This window comes from Myotis yumanensis, unplaced genomic scaffold, assembly GCF_028538775.1.
Source record: "Myotis yumanensis isolate MYYU_CA2020_CCGP unplaced genomic scaffold, mMyoYum1.0.hap1 SCAF_5, whole genome shotgun sequence".
NCBI lineage: Eukaryota > Metazoa > Chordata > Mammalia > Chiroptera > Vespertilionidae > Myotis > Myotis yumanensis.
The window spans coordinates 91,063,517-91,076,391 of NW_027223756.1; the positions used below are offsets into that span (position 1 = coordinate 91,063,517).

The 12,875-nt window shown below is 49.3% G+C and overlaps 1 protein-coding gene across 2 annotated transcripts in view; it reads left to right on the top strand.

Moving 5' to 3' along the window:
- The first annotated feature begins 692 nt into the window (after window positions 1-692).
- UPF1 (UPF1 RNA helicase and ATPase) overlaps window positions 693-12,875 on the top strand; it is a 41,767-nt gene continuing 29,584 nt past the window's right edge. For both annotated transcript variants that reach the window (XM_070416480.1, XM_070416481.1), the window contains exon 1: window positions 693-1,169. In XM_070416480.1, coding sequence (XP_070272581.1) covers window positions 939-1,169 — 231 coding nt within the window. In that variant the 5' untranslated portion in view covers window positions 693-938. The remainder of the gene's footprint in view (window positions 1,170-12,875) is intronic.

A 12,875-nucleotide genomic window follows, 5' to 3' on the forward strand; every position in this document is an offset into this window, starting at 1 on the left:
GTGCCCTTGACCGGCCAAGCAAGCTCATTTATTCTTTATCCCATCTTAATGGTTATTATTTCCCTTTCCCAGGAAACTTGAGGCTGAGACGTGAAGTCACTTGTACAAAGTCACATAGCCGGTAGGTGGCCAGGTCAGGATTTCACCCGAGAGCAAGTGTTCCCAATCACTTTGCTAAATACTGCCCCTTAATACTATTGTCCGAAGCATCAGACACCGTTCCGTGCACCAGGCTCCGTGCTAAGGAAGGTCCTGATTCATTTATTCAACAAATGCACACTGAATACCTACTTTTGTGCAGGCACCCCCAGTTTACAGGGGACGTCTCTGAGAGATAGGACTACACCGTCCCGCCAAGCCTCGACAACTGGGTGTTCCACCTACACAGGGCGTTCCGTTAGTGCTCAATTAACCCAAGGGACGAAGACCATCCGTCCCCAAAGCCCGCGGCCCCGGCATCACCGAGCAGAGGTTGGGGCGGGACCACGTGTCCCTGCAGCCAACGCGCAGGCAGTTGGAAGCCCCGCCCTGGCGCGTGCGCGCTGCGCGTCTTGTCGGCTCGCTTTGGCGAGCGTCCCGGCGCGGTTGGAGGCGTCGGCAATGAGCGCGCGCGCGCTGCGTCGACGTCGGGATCGCGCACGCGCACCTGCGCGGCGTCAGGCTCGCGCACGCGCACAGCGCCGGCGGCAGTGGTAGCCGTTCCTGTGGGGGTCTGCGAGCGGCTGGCGGCTACGAGCGGAGCAGCGACGCCGAGGGGGCTCACAGGTGGTGGCGGCGGCGGCTCGCGGCCCGACTCGCGCCGCGGTGGGCGTTTCTGTTCGGTCCAGGGGCGCGGGCGAGGCGGCGGCTGCGGCCCAAGGCCTGCGGCCTAGGCCTCAGCGCGGCGGCGGGCTTGAGTGCAGCGCGGAGCCGGCCTGCGGGCCCTGCGCGTTGGCACCATGAGCGTGGAGGCGTACGGGCCCAGCTCGCAGACGCTCACTTTCCTGGACACCGAGGAGGCTGAGCTTCTCGGCGCCGACACCCAAGGCTCCGAGTTCGAGTTCACAGACTTCACCCTCCCCAGCCAGACGCAGACGCCTCCCGGAGGCCCCGGCGGACCCGGAGGTGGCGGCCCGGGAGTCCCGGTCGGCGCGGGTGCTGGCGCTGCGGCCGGACAGCTTGACGTTCAGGTGAGCGGCACATGGCGGCGCCGGAAACCGGGCCAGGCCTTGGCGCCTGGGGACCTGCTCCGGTTCCCCGACTCAGGCCGGCCCCCAAGTAACCTGTACCGGATCCCTCACTCCCGCCGGGTCCGAAGTAATCTGTTTCAGGACCCCCTACTCTGACCACGTAACCTGTCCCGGTTGCCGCACTCCTAACTGGGCGCAGGGCAGACCTCCGGGTCTGTTTTCGTCTGGGTGATCTGCCTTGAGGACCTCCAAGACCCGGTCCGGATCTAGCTCAGGCCAGGTCTTAGGTGACTTGCCACAAGTCCTCTTCTGAGCATGTTCGAGGTGACCTGCCCTAGGTCCGTCTCCGGCCAAGACGGGGTGACCTACCCCTCCACCTGGGTCCCGGACGATCTGCCCATATGCCCCCTTCGGTGGAACCCGAGCCCTGCCCCACCCCCACCTGTGGTCGCAGCCATCTGGGCACCCCGCATTCACACACCAAGCCTCCAGATCAAATTTCCCCAAGCCCAGAGACGGGCGAGGGGAGAGTGGAGGCTCCTAGGACAGAAAGGGAGTTTTTGCTTCCAGTGGGGAACCCCATACTCGCTGGCTATTGATGCTATTCTAAAGGCAGGTTGCATTTTGTTTTTCCTGCTTGAATTGCCTGTTGCTGAAACCGTCGTGTTACATAACTCCAGAGCCCTGCCTTGGAAAAGTTAGGTTTGAGTTTGTTCCTCCAGTGGGCAGTGATAGTGGGTTTTACGTAAATGGATCTGCTACATCGGATATTTGTTTTTAATGATATGAACATTTAGCGAAAACTGCTTGGGTATTTTAAATTTGGGTTTGGGTTATGAGAAATATCAGGCAGGCGTATACTTCCTGGACCTGTGCGGGGCCTGGCTAGGGTCTTGGGCTGCAGTCCCAGGGAATGTCACCATCATCCTCTAGATCTCAGATTCCATTCAGCAGGTTTTCCTGTGCCTGGCACTTCCCTCAGATTTATTTTCCTGAATTCTCAGCCAGGGAAGAGATACAAGGCTCACCTTGTCACAGGTGTCCCATGGCCTGAGGACCCAGTGCCAAGGCTGGGGGAGCCACCCCTTCCTCAGCCAGAATGAACTCAAAACCTGTCCTGGGTGATGGGGGCTTGCTTTCTGGTTGGGAGTCTAGTTGGTTGAGTCACTCCCGTGGGTAGGCCACCCACTTGGGCTTTCTTTTAGTCCCTTCTAGAAGCAGAAAACATTTGACTCATTCTAACCCCAGATTCCTTAAAAATAGAAGTCTGATGGGTGGGGCATCAGAGAGAACAGGTGTGCAGGTATGTATGTTTTTTTCAGTTTTGTTTCTATGTGGTGGAGGGAGGAAGGAGAGAGGGGAGAGTTGGTCTGGAGAGAAGAATGAGCTGCTGGAGGTGGGTGATCATACCTTAGTCTGGACTCTAGATTTCTCTGTTTCCACAGCTGTAAAATGTGGCATAGCAGTTTTAGTTTTGTTACTTTTAAACATATATGAAATCTGGACTCCTGTATGAATGGACCAGAAAGTGCTGTTTGTAACTTGTGCTCACCTTGTCTTGTCTGGAAGCCCCAGGATAAAGATTTCTTGGTTGAGCAGTGTGCCACCATTTGTGGGGTGACCTGCCCTAGGTCCGTCAGGGTTGTAAAAGGTAATGGTTTTATTACAAATCCTTTTTAACTGTAGCCAATACAAAATAGCCAACCTGGAGCAGTTCTGGTTCTAATTTTGTTCCTGGTGTTTTCGATTAATTGAGGGCATGTCCTTCTCTTTCAGTTGAAATAATCGATTTATTTTCCTCCACCTGAACACTGAGCTGTACAAAATAAAAGCATTAAAACTTCACTGGAGGTAAACATAGCAGTTGAGCTCACTTGAGTTGTGATGATATCAAAAGAGACTGCTCTTCCTTACTGGTACTTAACCCTGATACCCATCCTCCTGCAGCCTAACTTTTGATTTGTATTTGGGGGAGGGGAGTAATATCCTTTGTCACAAGAGGAGGCCCTGAGTTTGGGGTCAGAAAAGTTTGAATAGAATAGCAAAGTGAAAAAAAGTTTGTATCTCCTTTGCTAGTTGGTGGCATTGGCTACCTACAGCATTTGGAAAGATTTTTCTTGTTTGTCCTCAGGAGTTAACTGTATGATGGGGCCTTTTGATCTGAATGCCTTTTGATCTTATTGGATGAGTGGTTGTAGAGCATCAAGTGCTCTGTAGCCAGTTTTGTATGGACAGATCACATTTTGCTTATCCACCTGTCTGTCGGTGGACATTGGGGTTCCCACTTTTACTTACTATGAATAGTGCTGCTGTGAACCTTGGTGTACAAGGTTCTTTGTGGATGTATGTCTTCAGTGAAATTGCTGGGTAACTCCTTCAGGAGCTGCCAGACTGTTTTCCAGTGTGATAGTCCTGACTGCCAGTTTTGCACAATTGGTTTTACCTGAAAGTTTGTTTAGAGGCAGAATGAGAGAATGTTCCAGCCAGGGTGAGAGAATGGCAGGCAGGGGTGACACCTGCTGAGTTCTTGAGTTGGTTCAAGTAACACTCATTTTCTTGTTTGTGAAATGAAACTGATACTTATCAAGTCCCTCCAGATCCTGGGATGAAAAGTGGTGAGGACACAGCCTTGCCAAGTGTCCTTAAGACAGTTTTCTTTCTTTTTTTTTTTTAAATATATTTTATTGATTTTTTACAGAGAGGAAGGGAGAGGGATAGAGAGTGAGAAACATCGATGAGAGAGAAACATCGATCAGCTGCCTCTTGCACACCCCCCACTGGGGATGTGCCCGCAACCAAGGTACATGCCCTTGACTGGAATCGAACCCGGGACCCTTAAGTCCACAAGCCGACGCTCTATCCACTGAGCCAAACCTGTCAGGGCAAGACAGTTTTCTTTTGCACAGCTGACCCTTTCGTGGGTTTTTCCCCCATCCCCAAAGGACGGGGAAAGGTAGTTTCAGAAGTCCTTTGCCTAATAGCTGGTGTTACAACCCTTCTGGTCTGTCTAGTTGAATTATTTCTTCTTAACTGTTGCTACAATTGTTTTTCCTCCAAACATTGGAATTTTGGTGAAAATCTAAGAGTTGGGAGTACTGCCTAATCAAAATAAAGTATGAACTGTTGATATATGCAACAGTGTGGATGCATCTTAGAATAATTACACTGAGTGAAAAAAGCACTTTGACAAAAATGATGAACCCATTGTAAGTTGAAAATATCATAATTCGGAAATGCATTTAATACAGCTAACCTACTAAATGCTATAGCTTAGCCAACCTACCTTAAATTTGCTCAGAACACTTACATTAGCCTAAATTGGGCAAAATCATCTTGCTGCAGCTGCCCAGCAGCATGAGAGTATATCATACCACATATCACTAGTCCAGGAAAAAATAAAAATTTAAAGTATGGTTGTACTGAGTGTGCATTGCTTTCTCACCATCATAAAGTAAAAAAATCATAATTCTGGGGACTGTCTGTATATACTCTATATGATTTTGGTGATAAAAAGTTCTATAAAGTGCTAGTGGACTTTGAGTAATAGAAAGCAGGTCTCTGGTTGAGAGAGGGGAAGAAAAGGAGGGATGGCAAAGGGCACTAGGGGATTTGGGGTGGTGAATATGGGTGTGTACAGCCATTGACATCTGTCAACTTATAAAATTAAACACTTTAAACATGTCATTTATTGTATGTCAGTTGTATCTCACTGTAAGATAAAAACCACATGGAGATACCACTCCCCACTTATTGGAGTGGCTCTGTTTTTTTGTTTTTAAAAAGTTGGAAATACCACTTGGAACTCTCATACCTTACCGGTCACCCACAGCTCTGTGGCCCAGCAGGGAAACAGGCAGTTGCCCAAATGTGGACCTGCTTGGAGGGTTACAGCAGCTTCGTTCATGAGAGCTCCAGACTGGAAACAACCCAGTGGCTATAAACAGGTGACCAGATACACAAAGACTCTTCCTCAGTTGTAGTCCTGAGTACACAAACTGGGGCTTCTTTTTCCTTTTCAAGTGGGAAGATACTTTAATAAAGAGTTGTAACCTGTTCTTCAAAACCATACTTCCTGCTGCCTTCAGAATTCATGGAAGGCTGTCCCCACATATCCTTGACCATCAGGGAAACATATTTTCTTCTGCTTACTGGCCTGTAGCTTACAATGAGGAGGAGTGACTCAGTTCAGGGGTTCCTAAAAGCAGTGACTTTTTCCATCTGGTTTTGTGAATATGCAGTTCAGCATGCCTTGAGAAAATCAGAGATAAGACACTGGTAACCTTGCAGGAGTCCAACAGATGTTCATCTATCACTTTCTCCTTGTTGTATTTCCCAGGTTTGTTTCCAAATAGTGAGAACTCAACTAGCAATTAGAACAAAAGAAGGTTTTGTGTCAGTTAATGGTGAATAAGTGAAATGACTTCTTACTCAATTTACCCATTTCTTCACCCAGATTCAGGAAGATTATGGAGAAAATTAATGCCCAATGCAATACCAATATTAACTAAAAACTAAAGTTCTCTCTCAGTCCAGCTTCCACATACCAGAAAAAGACATCTAGAAAGTAGCTACAATGAGGTATGATCACATACTGTAGAGCCCTCTCATTTTTAAATGTGCAAGTCAGTGTTTTTCTAGTAAATTTCCGGGGCTGTCTGACCATTACCATAGTGACTTGCTGCCTTTGATTCTTCATGCCACCTTTTCTTTCCTTCATTTTAAAATTTATTTACTTTTGTTTGTTAATCCTCACCTGGGGATATTTTTCCATTGATTTTTAGAGAGTGGAAGATGGGGGGGCAGGGCGGAGAGAAACATCTATGTAAGAGAGACACATCAATTGCTTGCCCCCGCCCCCCGCCCATCCCCAACCAGGGCCAGGGATCGAACCTGCAGGAACGTGCCCTTGACCAAAAATGAATCCCCTGAGCCACACAGGCAAGGCCCCTCCATTTTTGCTCTTGTTCATCTTTATAGTCTTTGGTCAACAGCTATAACATAGGGAAATTGGGTGACCCCCTACTCAGCCATTTCTGATCATATGTTAAGGAGATGTGCTTTCCCATGTGCTGGACCCTGCACAGGGGTTGTTCAGAGGCAGGAAGTGAGGCCTGGGAATCCTCATAGGTCTGTTCACATTTACTTCTGTCCCCTCTGTGCAGGCCATCAGGCCACCCTCTTCAGCCTGGTCCTTGACTCCTGCCCTCAGCAATTCTGCTTGCTGTGCCCTCATTGCAGTCCAGCTGCAGCTACTTTGTTAGAAATGACAGGTGCTGCCCAGATTGTAGTTGACTTTAGGGATGGTGAGGGCCCAGAAGAGGGAGTGGTCTGCCCTGCGAGAGTGTGGCCTAGTCCAGAAGGAGAGTTCAGTCAGGGCGCTATGGTTGGATGTGTGCTGCGTGCACTCAAGTGAATGTATGAATTACCACGGTACCAGGCTGTCGCAGTGGTCAGTCCTCCTCCTGGGCATATGCTTGTTCTGCACTGGATGCCTCATTGCCTCTGAGGCCTCACAAGGAGTTATGCCTAGAGCAGACACGAGTTGCTATCTGTGGCTTTCATCAGGGTCTAGGATCCCAGGGCTGAGGCAGGCTCCCCTTGGATCGGAGGTGTGAGTGAGGATAGTGCTAGTCAGCATACCCTTGGGAGGCCGCACCTGAGAGGGGCAAGAGGCCTTCCTGGATGGAGAGGCTCCAGAAGAGTGATGAGCATGGAAGCTGGAGGGGGCAGATTCTGGGCAGCTGTGGTGGTGCAGAACTGTCCAGCCCGCAGAGTAGAACCATGATGCCAGCTGTGTCTATTGGGACCCAGAGCAGAGTGTGGCCTTGGGAAGTGCAGAGGGGACAGTGAGTCTAGCTGAGTCTCCAGGTCTCAGGGGGTCCTTGAACTCTTCTTGCCAGAAGAGCTTTCCTCAAGAGCAGAATGCTGCTGCTTCTGATAAATGTGGGAGGCCGAGTGGACCTGTGGCTTGCGAAGGGTCCTGTGCCTTTTTATATGTGTTGGTCCAGTAGCAGCTTGCAAGCTGGGCAACTGAGCCGGGCTTCTCAGGATCCCTGTGGACTGTTGCCAGGAGGCTTCTAGACATACAGCAGATGCAGGCTGCCTGCTGAGCTCTGAGCCCTTTGTCACTACTGAAGATGACACTTGCCTATCTACTTCAGCTCTTTGCAGAGCTCAGCTGCCAGGGATGACAGTGAGCCTGGAGAGGTGGCTCTCCTCACTTGGGTGGGAGGCATTTGATAGAGCTTCCGGGGATTTCAGGTCACCACCTGTATTGTGTAAAAATGTGTATTACGGATTCTCTAATGTGTAAGTAGTGAAAGTAAACCCTGTCCATCCATTACCTTGAGTTGACAGTTGTGAAGGTTTTCCTCTCCCCCCTTTTATGTTTTTCTTCACTGAAATGTTTTAAAGTGTCACTTCAGCTTCCTTCTGAGATTGCTCCATGAGAATTAGCGATGCCCAACCATTGCCCTACAGTATTTAGTCAGCATTTTTAGAAACAAAAAAAGGTACCTCTCCTTCGTAGTTTTACTGCTATTCTCAGGTGAATGGTGTTAACAGTATTTCAGGACCTTCTGATACATGGGGCTTCCTTTCTCCACAATCAGATTCTTCACTGGTTAGAAAGTGTAACCTTTGCTTGATCCAAACCCCTTCTAGGTCCAGCGTTAATATGATTGTCATCTTTACCTGTCCTGCTCTCCAGGGCAGCCCTTCTTTTCTTTTCATGCCACTAAGCTCGTGTCTAGTTGGGTCATTGTCCTTGAGGTGTCCTGCCTTCTGGATACACCTTGGCTTCTTCTCCCTTTATATGTGGGGTGGGTTCCTACTCAGTCCTCAGGCTCCTTTGCTGGGCAGACAAGAGGCAGCCCAAGGTGACTGGGGGCATGTCCAGTATCCTCGGAGCATGGAAATGAATTACAGAGGTGGACTCAGCATGCTGACCAGAACAAGGGTCCACTAAGGGGGAAGAAGGGAGTAACTTTTATCTAGAACCCAACTTTCTGTTGGGTGGGACCATGTCTTCATTGTAAATCCAAAATGGTCAGCTCCAATTTCATGTGGTTAAAACTAATGGATTAGAGGATGCTAAAAGACATCACCAATAATGTGTGATCATTCACTGGATCTTGAATTTAAACAACCATAAAGGACATTATTAGGACACTGGGGAAATGTGTCTGTGAGTATTATATCAATATTGCTCCTGAGAGTGATGTCTGTACAGGTATGCCTTGGAGATATTGTAGGTGCAGTTCCAGACCACTGCAGTGAAGTCAGTCATGCCATTGTCTTGGTTTCCCAATGTGTATAAAAGTTATGTTTAGCCCTAACCAGTTTGGCTCAGTGGATAGAGCGTCGGCCTGTGGACTGAAGGGTCCCAGGTTTGATTCCGGTCAAGGGCATGTACCTTGGTTGCGGGCACATCCCCAGTAGGAGGTGTGCAGGAGGCAGCTGATCGATGTTTCTCTCATCGATGTTTCTAACTCTCTATCCCTCTCCCTTCCTGTCTGTAAAAAATCAATAAAATATATATATTTTTAAAAGTTATGTTTATACTACAGTATAGTCTATTAAGTGTACAATAGCATTATGTCTAAAAAAATAATGCACATACCTTACTTTAAAGATACTTTATTACTATATAATGCTGACCATCATTGGAGTCTTCAGTAAGTTATAATCTTTTTGCTGTTGGGAGATTTTGCCTTCAATTTGTTAAAAGAAAAACAAAAAATAATATCTGCAAAGTGCAATAAAACATGGTATGCCTCTATTGTGATTATGGGAAGAAAGCTGTTGTCCTGGGCCCACAATTCTGAAGTGGATCAGGAAAATAGAAGTGTGTGTGCAGAGTGAGAAGGAAAGAGCAGTTGTGGTGAAATGGATCCAGGTGCCAAGTATATGGGCACTTCATTTTGAAACTTTTTCACAAGTTGGGGGAGGCTGAATCTTCTGTTATCCTTTTCCTGAGGCAGGGCTCAGAGGTTTCTGCCTCAGGCCACTCCGAGGGAAAGGTGATTTCCCACTCCCTCTTTTATATTTAAACCTTGGGAAAAAAAGAACAAATGATGAATCACTTTACAGCCTTTGTGTTTTGGATGAGATATATTTATTTAACCAACACTAGTATGAGGGCTTCCTGGGATATGGACTCAGTTCTGGGTGCTAGGGTCATAGCAGGGAGCCGGACAGGCATAGTGGCCTCACTGGGTTCTCCCAGATGGGGTCAGGGGAGGCCTCCTGGGACTTGCCCTATAGACTGAGACCTGAAGGACCAGGATCCAGATGTGCAGAGACCAAGGGACAATGAGTGGCAAGGGCCCCTGGTACCTGCTGTCTGAGAGACTGAGGGACAGAAAGGTTTATTTCTTATTGAGTGATATGATGCTTACGAAGTTTGGAGTAAAAACTGTGGTATAGTTTTTCCAGCACATTGAGTGGTAGTTTTTGAATGTACTTGCCTTTCCTCTGTGGTAATGAAGGTACCTCTCTTCGTACTGCTCTGATGCTCACCGTCTGAGTTCCGTAGAGGGGTGTATGGAACTGTCTCTGGCAGAAAACCCTTGTGGCTGTTGATCAGCTCAGCAGCTCACAGATAGACTTTATATAGTGAGTATGTAGAACACAGGTGGAGAGGGAACTGTTTACCAGTGATGTGGTGCCTAAGGTAGGCTTAGGGTACCCTTGGGTGCAGGGAGGCCCTGCCCCTTTTGAGCCCAGCAGGATCCAGAGGTCCTGCTGGAAGTGAGGGCTTGGTGACCTTGGAGGACCTCAGTCCTGTGCCAGCTAAAGACGAGGACACCCTGCACTCCTCCCATTGTATCACCTGACATGGGATGTGGGCCTTCTCTGTCCCAGCTACTCTCTACTGCTTTAACTTAATTACAGTTTCTAAGGTCAAAACTTTTTTAAAACCTCAATGCTTTTATTTTATTAATAGTGGCCTGGTGCATGAAATTCGTGCACATTAAAAGGGGATTGATTAGAGGAAATACTTTAATATTGCTATTTGCCCTTTCTCTATAATAGAAGTGTCAGAGATGAAAGAAAATTAGTAAAATGTATATGAAAATCTTCCTCCTGTCAGAGTCTGGGGTGCACCATGGGACCCAGAGTCAAGTCCCCACCCACCCATGTGTGCCTCAAAATCGTGCGAGACCCAGACCCGGCCGGTCCTACCCTTGTCAAACCCCGCCGAATTGGGGGGCACAGCCTCAGGACCCCTGGCCTTCCGCCAGGGCGGGGGGCGGGGGCGCGGCCTGAGGTCCCCCATCAAGCCCCGCCGGGCAGGGGGAGTGGCCTACCATCCCCCAGCCTGGCGCTGGGGTGGGGGGCATGGCCTGAGGTCCCCCGGCCCAGCACCAGGGCGGGGGGCGCACCTTGAGGTCCCCCGTCAAGTCCTGCTGGGTGGGGCTGCGGCCTCAGGTCCCCTGGTCTGGCGCCGGGGTGGGGGGCACAGCCTCAGGTCCCCTGGCCTGGTGCCAGGGCGGGGAGCATAGCCTGTGGTCCCCCGTCAAGCCCCGCCGGGGCGGAGGGGGAGCAGCCTGAGGTCCCCTGGCCCAGCACTGGGGCAGGGTGTGCACTTTGAGGTCCCCTGTCAAGCTCTGCCGGGCGGGGGGCACAGCATCAAGTCCCCCGGCCTTGCTCTGGGGTAGGGGGCCACGGCCTGAGGTCCCCCGGCCTGGCGCCATGGTGGGGGAGCAGCCTGAGGTCCCCTGTTAAGCCCCGCCAGGGTGGGGGGCACGGACTCAGGTCCCCTGTCCCGGTGCCGGGGCAAGGGCATGGCCTGAGGTCCCCCGTCAAGCCCCGGGGGGGGGGGGGGGGTGGCGGCGGCTGTGAGGATTTTATTTTATTATTTTTTTAAATACATTTTTATTGATTTCAGAGAGGGAGATAGAACCATCAGAGATGAGAGAGAGAGAGAAACATCAATGATTGATCAGCTGCCTCCTGCACGACCCCTACTGGGGACTGAGCCCGCAACCCATGCCCACAGCTGGGGCATGTGCCCTAACCAGAATCGAACCCTGACCTCTTGGTTCATAGGTCTATGCTCAACCACTAAGCCACACTGGCCGGGCTGACTTTTTTATTTTTAAGAGAGTGGAGAGGAGGGAGCAGAGAGAAACATCAGTGTGGGAGAGCCACATCAATGGGTTGCCTCACACTCTTGCCCCGACCGGGAGCAGGGATCAAACCTGCAATCCAGGTATGTGCCCTTGACCAGGAATCAAACCCAAGATCCTCAGGTGTGCAGCCTGATGCTCCAACCATCAAGCCATGCTGGCCAGGGCAAGGTCAAATGTATTTTTGAGGTTAATGTTATATTAAAACTTTACAGGCAATAGAGGGAGAAACTAACAACCCAGCTATAGAGGTCAGTTTGTGTTGTTGCCAGCTCACAGCTGGCAGGAGAGGGGCTAATGGGAGCTAGGAGTGTTTGCACATGAATGTGTGTACTCAGGCATGTGAGTGAGGAGTGCCATACCACACTCCCCAGCCAGGTAGCTTCCGGGCCCTGGGGCCTTGGGGAATCTGTACTTCTTCTTGGTTTTAGTGGGGGGTGAGGATAGTACCCCTAACTTGGATCCATATTCTGTTGTTTCCCTGGAGTTCCAAGAGTGGACTTAGATTTCCGCCCCTTATTAAGCCTGAAGGGATCAGTGTGGTTTAGAGAGGGTTGCCACGTGGCTGGTCATGCTTGGCTGGTGGCTGGTCAGACTCTCTTATAAGCCTCACATGCTCCTGAGGTGCCTTATCCCTCTCCCTAGTGAGAGGAGGTGAAATGTGAGGCAGGAGTGGGTAAGATGAGGGCCACCCAGGTGGTGTGCACTTTCCTCTTTTATTTCACATACTACTAGTAATTTTGATGCTTCCAGAAAAGATTCAGATACCACCAAGAATGTTTCTTTATATATATTGATTGATTTCAGAGAGGAATGGAGAGGGAAGAAACATCAATGATGAGAGTCATTGATTAGCTGCCTCTTGCATGCCCCACACTGGGGATTGAGCCCGCAGCCAGGGCATGTGCCCCAACTGGGGATGGAACCATGACCTCCTGGTTCACAGTTTGATGCTCAACCACTGAGGCAGGCCACCTGGACTATTTCTTTATATGTTAAAGCTTATACTACCTGATAAGAGGTCTTAGGAGTTCTTCTAGATTAGGAGTCAGTAAATAATTTCTTGACAGGCTATATAGTAAATATACTAAACTTTGTGGGACAAGAAACAAAATTGAGGCTATTCTTAGGTATTTAGTCCAGTCGTTTAAAAATATAAATACCATTCGGAGCCTAAGAGGGTGGCCTGCAGGCTGATCCTGGTCTAGACCACCTTCTGAGCCCCCTCTTTCAGCATGATATATATGCCCCCCACACTGCCATGAATTGAAATCCAAGTGCCATGAGCTGGCCACACACTTTCAGAAAACCAACACGAATGTGTCTAGGTACATTTACATCAAGAGACATTGTGAGCCAGCAGTGCCAGTCCTGTTGGCAGCCTCATACCAGTGTTACCACTGTATGTGTCAGGAGAAGCATTACCAGATGAAGAGGTGACTCTTTCAAGTGATATCCAACAAAAATTTTACAATCAAATTAAAATTGGGCAAAGGACTTTAATAGACATGTCTCCAAAGAGAATATACAAGTGGCCAACAGCACATGAAAAGATATAGCCATCAGAGAAATG